This window comes from Saccopteryx bilineata, chromosome X, assembly GCF_036850765.1.
Source record: "Saccopteryx bilineata isolate mSacBil1 chromosome X, mSacBil1_pri_phased_curated, whole genome shotgun sequence".
NCBI lineage: Eukaryota > Metazoa > Chordata > Mammalia > Chiroptera > Emballonuridae > Saccopteryx > Saccopteryx bilineata.
Window position 1 is genome coordinate 112,902,231 of NC_089502.1, and position 15,598 is coordinate 112,917,828.

A 15,598-nucleotide genomic window follows, 5' to 3' on the forward strand; every position below is an offset into this window, starting at 1 on the left:
CCTGAACAGTCATGTTGATAAGTTTCCCGAAAATCTTGGAGCTGTTAGTGATGAGCAGACTACTTCTGGAGCATCAAACAAGATTGTCCTCAACAAGTACACAAATGCAAGAGCTACAAACACAAACTTTTGCCTGAATAGAATTTAAATAAGTTTTGCACAAATTTTATGATTAAAATAAGTGTTTTAATATGTTCTATTTTGAAATTGTAGACAAATTCTGATTCAATGATATCTTTTAGTATATTAGTGTATTTACTGCATTATATAAATTATTATATTTTCACGAAGATGATGCCCAAGAAGACATTCTACTTCATTATGTTAAACTAAATGTTGAAAATTTTACAATAAGATGAAAACTTAAAATCTTGAATTGCAAAAAAAACTGTAGCTTACAGAGAAAAAGTAATGACAGATTTGAGATTAGCACATTCGAATTAGGTAAGAACAAGTGTTTTTGTGGATGCAACAAAAATTTTGTTTCCCAGTGTAATTAATCCCTAACTCACAGCATACACAAAAATCAATACCATGTAACCTATAAGTCTAGAAATAAAAGCTAAAATGATAACAGTTACAGAAATCACACAGAAAAATATTTTCATGATGTGGAAGTCAGGGAAAGTTTTCTGTATTAAGATACAGAATAAATCCCACTAATCATATAGGAACAGATGAATAAATTGAGTTACTGAAAATTAGAGAGTTCTGCTCATCAAATGGTACAATTAGGCACATGAAAAGGCAAGTCAAATGGTGGAAGAAGGTATTTGTAACACAAATAATAGCTTGTATGCAGAATATATGAATAATTCCTTCCAATCTGTCAGCAAAATGCAGAAAGACAAATGAAAAAATAGACAAGAGACTTGAACTAGCTCTCAACAAAAAAGGATGGTCAATAAACTATAAAAAATTCTCATTTTCATTAGTAATAAAGAAAATGCAAATTAAATCTACTTCACATTCAGCAAAATTAGGAAACACAGTCAGTGATGGTAAAAATGTAAAATAACTGTGACTCTAAGGCATTGCTAATGAGAAGGTAATAGGCACAACCACTTTAGAAAACTATTTCGCATCATCTACTGAAACAGAACATATTCTATGACCAAGGAATTTTACCCCTATGTATACATCCAATAAAAGCACATACACATGTGCACCAAGAGACACACACAAGAATATTTACAACATTATATGTAAGAGGTGAAAACTGAAAATACCCCAATATCCATCAATGCTAGACTGGCATATAAATCCTTATATATTCATGAAATGTAATAACATAAAACTTTGAAAATGAATAGACTGCTATATGCAGCAAAAATTGATTAGTCTCATAAATGCAATGTCACCTAAAATAAGTTATGGACAAATACACACTCTATAATTCAATTTATATAAAGTACTGACAGTCCTTGATTTATAATGTTTTAACTTAAACTTTTCCCATTTTATAATATTGAAAAAAGATATATATAATAAATTACACAATATATTAAATTATAATAAAATATGCTTTGTGTTAGGTGATTTTACCCAACTGTAGGCTAATGTAAGTGTTCTGAGCACATTTAAAGTAGGATAACATAAGCTATAATGTTCAGTAGGTTGGGTGTATTAAATGCATTTTCAACTTATAGTATTTTCAACTTCCAATAGGTTTATTTGAATATAATCCCATCGCAAATAAAGGAGCCCAAGTGTGTGTGGTGATTACGGGGTGGAGGGGAAGAGGGAGGGGTTTTGGGGATGGGAGAGGTACAAACAAAACCAATTAGAAGGTGACGGAAGACAATTTGACTTTGGGTGATGGGAATGCAGCATAATCAAATGTCAAAATAACCTGGAGATGTTCTCTCTGAACATATGTACCCTGATTTATCAATGTCACCCCATTAAAATTAATAAAAAATAATGGAAAAAAGAGTCAAAGCTAATCTATAGTGTTAGAAGAATAGTAATTATAGTTGGGGAATAAAAAGGGAGTATTGATTGGGAGGAGGAATGAAAAAGGTTTCTGGGGTGTTAAAAATGTTTTATTTATTCAGTTGAGTGATAATGGCACAGAAATTATGATAATTCACCATGCTGTGTAGCAGTGCTTCTCAAAAAAGGGTGACTTTTGCTCCTCAGGGAATCTGTCTGGAGGGATTTTTCATTGTCACAATTGGAAAGGGGTGGGTACTGTAGGCATCTACTGGGTAGAGGCCAGGGTTGCTGCTGAATATATTACAGTACATAGGACAGTTCTTCCTTCCCCAGCAAAGAATCATATTGCCCAAAATATCAGTAATGCTGAAATTGAGAAAATGTTGTTCACTTGTTACTGATGCCCTTCTGTGTGAGTTAACTCTAGTAAAACAAAACAAAACAAAACAACGACAACAAAAAAAGAATGCTACTCTCTTTCCAGAGTTTTCTATTTCTACTTCTTTGCTTCTTGTTAATTTGATTTGTTGTCTTCTGGTGGTTATTAAGAACTGAAAGGGACAAATGTTCCTGGAAAATTGTATGGAAACAAGACTAAAATTGAGGAAAATATGTCCGTTTAGTTATTTTTGTGTGTGTGATTTATTATTTGACTATTTCATAGTAAGAGCTTTTATATTCCACTCTAAAATGCTAAATTAAAGGAATTAGAATTGGAGAAACTTATTACTTCTCACTGAGAAACTTTCTAAGGATTGCCCAGAGTCTAAAACAGTGATTTTTGCATTACTTAATTGAGTCACAGATGTATAATGTTACTTTTAAGTAGAAAGCAAAGTGCATTATTAATACTCTTTCTGTACAGATATATAAATATCCAAAGTAAATAATTTGATTTCATGGGGAAAATAAGAAGATATGTAGCATTATTTGTGCACTTTGATTTGAAGATGATTAAACACAGTTTAGAAAATGAACACAGATGACTAAACTCAATTTAGAAAAAGATTACAAACATCAACAAAAGCTATGTTGCAACCTGTATGTCAATAATTCCAATAGTGTTTGTCCTCCCAGATTTGTTAAAGGGTGTTTGCTAATGAGGGGAAGGAAATATTAAAAGGAATTTACTTATGTGGGACAAAGTATTAAAGATCATTACTGAACTAAATTAATGTATCCAAAGAAAGTAATAGCATAATTTACATGGTTCATTTCTTTGGAACTGCTTATCTCAATACAGTGTTGAAACATAGCATGATTGTTCAATTCAGGATTACTTTTATGAAAAAGTAGAGGAAAAATGACATCGGTCTGGTAATGCAATCACTGACTCTACAAATCCTCAATAGAACACAGTAGCCCTTATTCAGAGAAGTTGGAAATGGAAGGTCACTCACTCTCACTACTAACTATTCACTTTTCTCCTAAAGTAGACTCTTAACACTTCTATGAAAGAATGTATTAATGAGGGGAAAAGATAAACTTAACTAAATTAAACCAAATCAAACCAATCTGAAGTGATTCCAACAGTCCACCACTGCCACCTCAGCCATAGAAAACAGAAATCAACATGGAGTTGGCATAAAATGAGATTATTAGGTACCTCCCAGAGTAGAGGAGATGAAAGGATCTTGGAAGGGAAAAAACACACTGGTTAATCCAAGGGGAGACTTCTTAAAAGGATGGTGCTTGGTAGTCCCCAAGAGTAGTAGAGACACATCATGCTTAGATTGCAATTTAACTGAACTTAGAAAACAATGATTCTTGACTTGCACCGAAGCTGGCATAGTGAAACCTATGACCACTGTACTCCAATAGGCTAAACACAGAGGTGAATGAGAAAGTTCTTTCTTTTCCCTTTCACAAGAATGAGGTAGGCAAGAAAGTCAAGAGCTACTCCATTTTTGTCCCTCAGCTGATGTGGAGAGAGCAGACTAGATATTTCATATTTTTCTTGCCAGTCACCTTAAATGTCTCGATGTTTCAGGGTGATAGTGTGTGTTGTCTGAGAAGCCATGTACAGCCAAGTGAGACTTTAATAGGAGAAAGTTCCTGGGTGGTTTTCAAGTGCAGAAAGAGACTTTGTTCTGTGAGGCTAATTTTACTATACGTTACAGTGTTAAAAAATAAAAATACTGTTCTCTCTTAATCTGTCTCTCTTTCACCCCCCCTCTCTCTCACACACACACATACACACACACAATCACACAAAATACACACACAAACACAATACATACACACACGCACACCAGAGCCCTGCCAAGGTCTTGCTGAGCCTGTGGTTGGGCTATACTTTTAATCCCACATTCTATCCATAAATTTTAAATACTCTTTTTGTTTCTAGTTTTCCCCATTCCAATCCCTTCAGCCATCAAAGCTACTTTCCAGTCAAAATCAAGAAACTCACGTGACTTTGGCACAGACAGTGCACTTCCAGCTGCCATCAAGACCCAAGACTCGACACTCGCTGCACACTCTCAGCGAGCAAGCCTGGCATGGATCTCCCCGGTCAAATATTAAGCCTAGGTTTTTCTGACAGTGAACACAGATTCTGCTGTTCTCTTGTTGAGTCTTCCCACTTCTACGTTTTGCTTCTAAGAGTTCATTTTTCAGCTTCCTGAAAAGAGAGAAAGAAATCACTTAAAAAAACCAAGAGAGTAGCTGAGCTATCTTTATTTAAGGGATATTTTCATTTGGAAGGACATATAGTCAAAGCCAAATACTTTCAGAAAACTGAATTTATTCCACCAGAATTGACAATTTTTTGACATCACTAGTTAAAAACATGTTTCTGTTTTACATTTGAATTTTGACATCCTTCTTGAGCACTACTATTTTGCTATTAGTATTCATTTATTTATTCACATTCTACTTTAACTTCTCTGAGATCTTTGATACCATAACATTGGACCACAATCCAAGGCTAGAAGCATGCACAATACCATGTTCTTTACTTGTCTAGATATACTACATGAGGCAAGAATGTGAAATCAAACTTGGAAAATTGGGAACTTTCCTTAGATGATCCAATGAAGTGTTTGCTACAAAGACATTGCCTATCAATTCAGATTAAAATCCTTCTTCTTACTATTTGAGGGTTTCCAATAATTTCTATTGATATGGGTTTTCCTATGTTGTCTATGTTTGAAACCAGGCTCTATCATGAATTAGCTGTCCAACTTTAGAAAATGATTTACTCACCCACCCTGAGACTCATTTCTAAAATGGAGTAATAATATTTTTCTTATTATATTATTTTCTGTTTTTAGGATTAATTGATATAATGTATATAAAGTTACAAGCACAATTCCTGGTACTTGGGTACTAAATAAATGCTATTTCTATGTTCCTTCCTTTACTATTTGACATGTGTAATTATAGCTTTAGAAAATATCTATTAAAAGTGTGGTTCTTGTTCTGGGACTGTCAGCATCATCAGGGAGCTGGTTAGGAATGCAGAATCTCAGGTGCTACTTCATATCTACTAGATCAAATTCTGCATTTCACAACATCTCCATGTGATTAAAATTTGAGAAGCACAGTTTTGGAACATTTGTTCTCAAATTTGGCTATGCGTGTGAATCACCTGGGAAGATTTCTAAAAATTTTACTGATTCCTGAGTCTTTCCCCCATCCTCATTCTGGTATAATTGGCTTGAGATGGGGCCTATGCAATGATATTTTTATTTATTTTTACTTATTTTTTATTTATTTATATTTATAAATTTTAATTTATTGTGTTAACATGGATTCAAGTGTCTCACTGAATATAACACCCTCTCCACCTTCCCCCATGTCCCTATTCACATACCTTTTGCCCCCTCCCCTTAACTCTCATCCCCCCTTCCCTCTGGGACCTGCTGTCCTGCTATCCTTATCTCTGTGTTATGTGTATATAATTTCACTAACCCCTTCACCATCTTCAATCTCATACCCTCATCCTCCTTCCCTCTGACAGCTGTCCCTCTGGTCCCTGTGACCCCAACTCTGCCTCTATTTTGTTTCTCAGTTCACTTTGTTCCTTAGATTCCACATATAAGTGAGATCATATGGTATTTGTCTTTTTCTGACTGGCTTATTTCACTTAGCATAATAGTCTCCAGGTCCATTCATGCCAACACAAAAGGTAAGATATTCTTTTTCATGGCTGCGTAGTATTCCATTGTGTATATGTACCACATCTTTTTAATCCACTAGTCCACCAACAGACACTTGGGCTGTTTCCAAATCTTGGCTATTGTAAACAATGCTGCAATAAACATGGGGAGTGCATATCTTTTTTTGAATCGGTGATTTGGTATTCTTAGGATATATTCCTAATCCTGGGATAGCTGGGTCAAAAGGCAGCTCCATTTTTAATTTTTTGAGGAAACGCCATACTGTTTTCCACAGTGGCTGCACCAGTCTGCATTCCCACAAGCAGTGCAGGAGTGTTCCCTTTTCTCCACACCCTCACCAGCACTTATTGTGTGTTGATTTGGTAATGAGCGCCATTCTGATAGGTGTCAGGTGGTATCTTATTGTGGTTTTAATTTGCATTTCTCTGATGATTAGTGATGTTGAACATTTTTTTCGTATACCTATCGGCCATCTGTATGTCCTCTTTGGAGAAGTGTCTGTTCAGTTCTTTTACCCATTTTTAATTGGATTGTTTACTTTCCTGGTGTTGAGTGATATTTTTAAAAGCTTACTTATTTTATATATTGCCAAATTTGGAAAACATTAATTTAGGTGACAGGTTCATTCCACTTAAATGCATCACAAATTAGCCATTCTTTTATGCTACCCATATCCAATCTTTTCTTCTATAATAACATTTATATGTTCCAGAAAAAAAAAATTCAAGAGCCATCCCATACATCTCATACCATCTCCATTTACATTTGTGAAGCTGTACTTTGTTATACCCAATGAGACTAACATTCTCAAGTCAGAAATAATGACTTTAGTATCTTGTATATACTGTTTAAGACCCAATTCTGTCCTAAATTATAAGGTACTTAAGTGCTTAAAACTATTTATTATCTCTTTGGGGCCTTTAAACTAACTTGTGAGGTATTATGAGTAACATGTTAAAGATTACAAGCAATGTAAATAAAACCAGAAACCAAGTATTTTAATTCCTAGCCTAATGAGAGAGTCATAAATGGGAATAATAAAATTGAAGAACAAGGTTCTAAAACCTTTGTCTCCAAATCCTTTGATTGGATAAATCCAATGAGCTTTCATTCAGTACTTATTGTGTAGTAGGCATTCTGATATTCAGAGACAAAAATAAGTCAAACAGAACATCTAGTAGGGATTTTCATTATTCTTTACAAGAAAAGGACAAGTGATGCAAGATATTTCATGTTGCAACAAGCAACCATACAGACCACTCTAAAGTCCTCACTCTTCTGCCTATCTAAACACAAATGACAACAACCTACAACACATGGTTTCTTAATCCCTGATTTAGAGCTTACAAAGTGCCCTTATGTTCGTTTTTTCCCATGAGCAACTGGCTTATGAAATTAAGTGTAATAAAAGCTTTACACAATTTACTTTGGAAACTTGTAAAAGCTACAAGCTTTAAAAGAACAGAATGCATTGGCATTTTAAGACAACAATTACATTACTAGGAGACGCACAGCAGACATTTAAAGACCTCAGGACACAGGAGAAATAAAACATTGCTTATTCAAAATCTATAACAATTTGTGCAACAATGATAAATAAACAAAAGAATCAAAATGAATAGAACAAAGGCAGCAGTACTTTCTGAGTAGGTTGGTTGGAAAGAGGGAGGAGAAGGACATTAAACTAAAAAATGGGGTATGCCAGAAGTAAATTATCTTCTGGAAAAATTATATAATCAAGTGCCTGAAGTTTAACAACTTAGAGTGAGACAACTTGAAGAATTTATGGTCATAAAGATGAAACATATATATTCCATCTTTCTTTGTGCTCTAGTGACACGACTTTATTTTGTACTCAGGGTTCACCTAGTTCACAGTTCTAGAGTCTGAAAAGACTTGGGCTCTGTAAAATCAGGCCACAGGGAAGCAATAACTTAAAGGTCCAAGCATACTGGCTGGGGAATTACTAAGGCAACTGGTGCTAATTGTGCCACATATTCTGAAAACTATCTCTAAGACATGTGGAAAAAATTCCATAGGCTGGTACAAAATATTAAGCAGTTTACTGATTTCTGAAATATTTCTTAGAAATTGACTTAATTCAATTATATCTAGGACAATTCACATGACTTAAACACAGCCATTTCCAGACACTCAAGAAGATAAAAAAAAAGGTCAATTGCAACCAGAAAAAGAAAGTGTGCAATTGGAAAATTAGAACCAAGGAGAAAAGGAAGGCATAGGGAGTTAGAAGAGAGCAATAGGATGGGAGATGTCACTTTCCTCTGCTTTACTGGCCAACACTTACAAAGGAAAGTGGGAGTGGGAGGAAGGGTGTAAAGAGGGACAAATATAAGGTGATGGAAAATGATTTGATTTGGGGTGATGGGTATACAACATAATGAACAGTTCAAATGTTATAAAAATGTTTACCTGAAACCTATGTAATATATATTCTTATTGATCAATGTCACTCTATTAAATTTAACTTTCTAAAAAAAAAAAAAAAGCAACATGGACTTCATTTGGTTCCTGCATTGCTGGCCCAGTCTTAAGAGCTATCTGATGGCCTGACCAGGCGGTGGCGCAGTGGATAGAGCATCAAACTGGGACGCGGAGGACCCAGGTTCAAAACTCCGAGGTCGCCAGCTTGAGCGCAGGCTCATCTGGTTTGAGAAAAGCTCACCAGCTTGACCCCAAGGTCAGTTATTTAAACAAGGGGTCACTCACTCTGCTGTAGCCCCCTGGTCAAGGCACATATAAGAAAGCAATTAATGAACAACTAAGGTGCCGCAACAAATAATTGATGCTTCTCATCTCTCTCCCTTCCTGTCTGTCCCTATCTGTCCCTCTCTCTGTTTCTCTCCATCTCTGTCACAAAAAATAAAGAACTATCTGAGGACAGTGAGTTTCTGGGATGTTCATCTCCCTCATACACAGAAGAACATAAGCTAGGAATGCTTTTATATTCAAGTAACAAGCTTTAAAAAATTGGTTTCATTTCCTCCATCCCCCATATAACAAGAAATTCAGAATGAGCGGTTGCTTGCATTAGCTCTGCTGCAAAATCAGGTAATTAAGCATTCCTTTCAACATGACGGTCTCCTGTTTTGAAACTGTGATTTATAATTCATAATCAAAATGTCCAGGCAGCTCCAGCATAGCATCCACTTTTAAGGCATGAAGGAGGAAGAGGTAACACTTGAATCTGTCTTTTAATATAAAAGCAAAAATTGACTGGAAGTGCTCCCATCAGACTTCCCCTAAGGTTTTCTTGACCAGACAGTGTCACATCACTGCCACTAGCTGCAAGGGAATTTAGGAAACTGCAAATCCCAACCCTCTTGACACTGACACTAGATGTGTTCTTGTGATTGACATTAGATGTGGTTATGTACTAGCATTGATCTGTGAAGTGTGGCATGGGATTCTAGGTAAAAGTTGTGAAAAGTAAGTGCTTGGTTTTTCACATACCCTCCTTCTTACATGTCAATGTCCCAAATAGTGTCTGTTCTGTACATCAGTGTCCTAGTCTGAAGATGCCATGAAATAAGAGACCTCAGCTATCTTGTTATGGACAGTGGCATGAGAGAGAAGTAAACGTTCATTGTTTTAAACCACTAAGAATGTGAGGCTGTTATTGCAGCATCATTTAGCTTATCCTGACTGATATACATACAGGCTATTCCTTCATCTGGCTGGCTCCCATGTCTTTTTACTTCAACTTGACTGCTGCTTCCCCAGTGAGGTTTTCTCTTGCCACCAAATGTACAGCAGATTCCCATCTTATTCTCACTCACAAAACTGTGTTCTTTTTCTTCATGGCACATAACCATAAGTTTTAATTATACCTTTATTCGACAGTTTTTAACTGGTTTAACTGTCTCACCAATTCCTCTGTAAAACCTCCATAAGGGCAAGACTATATCTGTTTTGTACAGATTCATATTTTATATCACATAAAGACTGGCTGAAATATTATAGATAGCATTTAACTGAATGAATAAAAGAAAGTATAAGTAAAAGCTAGCAAGGGACAGGGGAGAAAGAGAGAAGAAGGGAGGGAAGGAAACGCAGCCATGCTGTTTGCTGGGTACCACTGGGCATCCCACTTAACCTCTCTGGATCTCAGCTACTACAATTTTAAAATGAAAATAATAGTTCCTTTCTTATCTTCCTCTGAGGGTTTTTATGAGGGCTAGAGGTGATCAAGTAATTGTAAATTATAAAACCTTTCACAATATGAAGCCATTACTTTAAAAAGAGAATGAAAAGACAACAAAGTTACAATGCTGGATCCACTTGCAATAAAGTCAAATTAAAACTGACTTAAACTGAGATCAAACATACTTCAAAAAAGTAATGCAAGCCTGAGAAAACTACAGAATGTTCTCAATTTTTTTGATAAGAATTTCCAGGTCCTGTCCAGGTGGTTCAGTGGATAAAGCTTCAACCTAGCAGGTCAGAGGTCATGGGTTTGGCCCCTGGTCAGGGCACGTACAAGAAGCAATCAATGAGTGCATAACTAAGTGAAACAATGAAGTAATGCTTCTCTCTCTCTCTTTCTCTCTCTCTCTCTCTCTCTCTCTCTCTCTCTCTCTCTCTCAATCTCTCTCTCTCTTAAATCAATGGAAAAAAAGATTTCCAGAACTTTTTTCATCTTCTCTAACCTCTTTTCCATACCTGTGTTAGGTAAGCAAAATTTTTTGATTCTTGAAAATATCAAAAATCTAACTATTTCCCTGATTTTTTCTTGTCCGAAGAGAAGCTAAGAGTATAGGCAATGAATGAAAAAGTATATTAGAGGTAAATATGGCCCAAAATCAACTGTTAAAAACTGAAGAATATAAAGAAAAAGAAAAAAGCTATTGAAGACATTTAATTCTAGCTAACACCAATTATTTGAGATAAGCTCAGGATGCTCTTGCATTTTGAAATATCACTTATTCTTTACATTTCCTTGTTGCTACATAGATATATTCATATTAACCTGTGAATTAATGACTTACATTTAATTGAAATCTTAAATATTAAAAATGTACTATTCTAATTATAATTCAATAATATATTTTTTCATTTCTATATTATATATTGACTTCATTTTTCTATTCCATCATCAAAAATGTTTAATGTATTACAAAGTCTGATTGTTTTATCTTTGCATGGACACATTTCTTTCAAATCAGGAATTGCTTTCATTAAAATTCCTGTCACAATTGTGTGGCATTGCCTTGTCTAGTTCCAACTGTCCTGAAAACTATCTTGCATCAAATATGATAGAAATTTTAGAATGAAAGCAATTAGTTGCCTAAAAGAGAAAGCCACAGATAACAATTCAGAAAGCATCTTTGATTTCTTAATGTTTTTAAACAATCCCCAGTCTCATCTAGAAGAGTACATCAAGGCTCAAAAGAGAGAAGGAGCAAGTGAGGACTATATATTCGTGGCCAAGATCATAGGCTCTAAAATCGAATGGCATGGGTTCAAATTCTGGCCTTACCACCTATTTCCTTTGAGACTTTAAGAAAATTATTTACCTTATCTGTGTCTCAGGACTTAAAAAGACCTAACCTGTCTGTCTCAAAATACTCCCTATATTAAAGAAAAATCTTAATAACTACAACTTCATAGGCTTGTATTAAGTAAAGTGTTAAGCACAGCTTGACACATAGTAATTGTGGACTAGATAATTCTGATATGTGTCTTCCAGTATATGTTCTCTTCTTTTCTATTAGTGAAATGTCTAACTAGGTTCATGACCAGTCAGAGTAAAAACTGTATTTCCCAGTGTCCTTACAGTAGGATTTTTGTCCTGAGACTAAATGTTGGCCAGTGTGATATGATCAGAAACGATTAGGCAAACTCTAGGTCATGTTCTTAATGGGAAATGGGTCCTTTTCCCTTGAGGCCTTCTTCCCTCCCAGAGGCTGGGATAAAAATATTGGAGTAAGCCATCCTAGATCAAGAGCTAAACTCTCCAGATGGTTGAGCACCTGAAGAAAAGGCACCCAGACCTATGTTATAATGGGGCCTCCATAACAATATCACAAATCTGCCCACTAACCAAGACTTTTCCATTATTAGGGAGCAAATTATTTTTGTCTTGTTTAAGCCATTATTATAATGTGTCTCTGTCACCCACAGCTAAGCCTATTTCCCAATGAGTAAAGTAAGAATTCAGTAATATTAGCTCTTTTTATTATTGTCCACTTGCAGAGATGTTCCATTAGGTTCTGCTTCAGCCTCTTTTGCAATGCCTGCAAGGTAAATACTTGTCTAGCGCTACTTTCATATTCCTTAAAGAGAGCAAAGCCACAATGACTGATGAAAAATACTGTCAATCCAGAAACAATGAGACAACAATTACTTTAAAAAATGTAAGCAGACAGAATAATATCACAGCAGCCTGATGTCAACAGCTGCATACATCCTAGCACTCTCGACTTTTGTTCACTCCAGAGGCAATTCCATTAACATTGAGGCTATTTTATATTTGTCTAAGGGAAATCCAGGGGTGGCCAGGCCTCCTTTCTATATTCTGAATATAATATTTTTCTCATTTTGATTGTAGCTTCTGTGTATAGAATTTATTATTAAAACCTAACCATTACAACACTTAGCCAACATAATTACAGGCACCCTGTTTTACGTCATGCCATTTGACATTAACCCATGTTAAAGACATTATTATTACTATTTCATAGATAAATAATGCAGTCTCATGATGAAAATTTGCTGTGGTTCACAAGATTATCAAGTGGTACAGCTGGGATTCAGATCCAGAATTTTACACTCCAAAACCTGTACTCTTTACTACCCACAACAGGCTCCTCTCCTTGGTTCTCCTCAATCTATTAAAATATTTTTGCTCAGAAAGAGCAAAATAGTTCTATTATTAGCAACTCCTGTTCCTTTCCTAGTTGTACAAAAGCAATGCTGAGCACAAAGTTATGCCTCAGGAAACAAGCAGAGTTTCTTCTGCCTGCCCTGTTACTCTCATCAAATGGCAACTGCCCAAGGGGTCTCTTATCACAGTCTCTCAGAGCAAAGACTCCCCAATGAAGTTGTTCTTCAACAAACACATCACTCTCGTCCTAATAAATTTTATAAAGTTTTGGATTAGTTTTCAAATCCAAGGCTATTAAAAAGAATCAAGATCATTTGAGATTCAAAGAAAGTTTTGCCTAGATAGAAATTTACTTAATAGAAAGTAGTAATGTGCAAGAATGAAAGAACACTTGTTTTAAAAAAAAATCTTGTGAATTGTGTCAGATTCACATGTTTTGAAATTGTCTCCAAGAAAAGGAGCATTGTGAAATCTTCACGTCTGCAAATGACACCAAGCATTTCCTGGTAGTAAAACATTTGGCTCATAGGAATATGCCAGGTCATCTCACAAAGCCATGTGAACAGACAGGCAATTGTTTATTTACTCTACAGGCACACCTTGTTTTATTAGGTTTCGCTTTACTGTGCTTCACAGATGTTGTGGTTTTTTATACAAATTGAAAGCAGGGCACTCCACCAGCAAAAAGATCACAACTCACTTTATTGAAGTGGCCTGGAACTGAACCCACAATATCTTCAAGATATGTTCATTATCTTTAAAAATAGCAGAGATTGATGTTATATATAATTAGCAAACCAAGTCTTCCTCCTGGAAATACCTTGAAATAACTATCGCCTCACCTGGCCCAACAAGGAACAAGGATATATTTTATTCATCTGAAACCCACAGGATTTCTTGACTGCTAAAAATTGCAGCAAGTCCTGTTATCAAGATGGTAAATTAGGAAAAAAAAAAGGACAAAGAAAGAATCAGTAAAGCAAGAAGTAAGAAAACTATTTCTTTTTTAAGAACAAGAATAAAATAATGGGTTTTTAAATATTATTGCTATGACAATGCAAGGATAGAAGTGACTTGATAAGAGGAAATTGGGCATTTGTACATTAAAAGCAATAATTTAATAAGAACATATTGCCCTTGAAAAATTATTTAAAACTACTTCTGCTGTTGAATATAGGCACATACTAGTTTTGTTTTATAAATACATAAATTTTATTTCTAACATGCCTCTAAATTGAATTTGTGTCAACTAAATTATTTTAAATGCAGCAAGGAAGAAGTTATATGCTCAGGAAAACAGTTATCAGTACTTAATTTTAATGTACCATTTTAATGTATCATAATATTTTTTAAACAGGTGTTAACCCATGTTGAAGATGGCCAATCAGCCAGTTAGAAGGATCAAAGACCTCTCTGATAAACATGGAACCACCATTACCAACCTTGGGTTGTTTTTCCCATGACTTCATCTAGGTAAGAAAAGAAACTGATCTCTTACTTAAGCTACTATTATTTTGATTCTCTGATACTCAGAGATGAACTTGCCATAGTTTCTAATCCCATGAATACTATGGATATTATTACAGCAGTAGACAAGAGTACAAATCCTGGATATAAAATACTAATTATATATAGAGTCTGTCAAAGATGTAAATTATTTCTATTTTACACAAAGAATATATCTATTTGATTTGAGCCAATTAGAAAGTGGAGACTTTGCACAATCCAATAAAATACAATTTTGTTTCTGTTAAATTGGAAATGAAAACATCTTCATTTCCTATATCTTGCATATAAGGACTCAATGATTTTTTGTTAAATCCTAGAAATATATTTCCCAAATATATGACAAAAGAATGCATACAAATCAATAATGAAACAACACTAATACCCAATAATAATGAACAAACAATGTGAAAAGTTCACAAAAAAGAAAATAAAAATGGTTAGCAAAATTATGTAAAAATACTAATGACCACATAGACATAAATTAACATATAGCACCACATTTTCAAATTACTAATAATTTATAAAAATAATTTTGAAGTTGACAGTGGTTTAATATAATAGTTTAGTGAAGAAGAAATTGACATAAAATTTTTCAATTTATGGAAAACAATTTTTTCAATTTAAAGGGAACAAATCAAACTATGGATCATAGTATAAAAATTAAGAAAGAAGATTCAAAAATAAAGATGTTCATGATAATTAGGACAAATACTTAAACAAAATATTGTACATCCATGTTATGAAATCTTATTCAGCCAATAAAAATAATGCATCTAAAAATTTTTAATAACATCTAAAATGTTCAAGTAAGGTTAAGCAAGATAGAAAATTACATAAATAATATGATTCCAATTATGTGAAAGTTATATATAATCACAGAAAAGTAACAGAAAAGAAATTAAACAAAAATAGAAACTATCTCTACGTTTTTAAAGTTCATATTATTGTATTTTCTAATATTCTATAATAAACATATTTGTTTTATAATAAAAATATATAAAGATACTTAATATTTCTTTAATTTAATTAAGCATTTATGACATAAAAATATTTTACACAGTGATGCCTTTTATAGATCTTAGCACATTACTGAGATTAAAAACATTTTAAAAATCTTTTGCTGTATAAGTTTTAATTTTAGACAATTGCATAAAGTGCTTACCAGTTATGCTCAATTATTCTG

General features: G+C 34.3%; 1 protein-coding gene across 6 annotated transcripts in view; it reads right to left on the bottom strand.

Moving 5' to 3' along the window:
• SYTL5 (synaptotagmin like 5) overlaps positions 1-15,598 on the bottom strand; it is a 130,871-nt gene that overhangs the window by 85,655 nt on the left and 29,618 nt on the right. For all 6 annotated transcript variants that reach the window (XM_066249762.1, XM_066249761.1, XM_066249764.1 and 3 more), the window contains one exon: positions 4,349-4,558. In XM_066249762.1, coding sequence (XP_066105859.1) covers positions 4,349-4,558 — 210 coding nt within the window. The remainder of the gene's footprint in view (positions 1-4,348; positions 4,559-15,598) is intronic.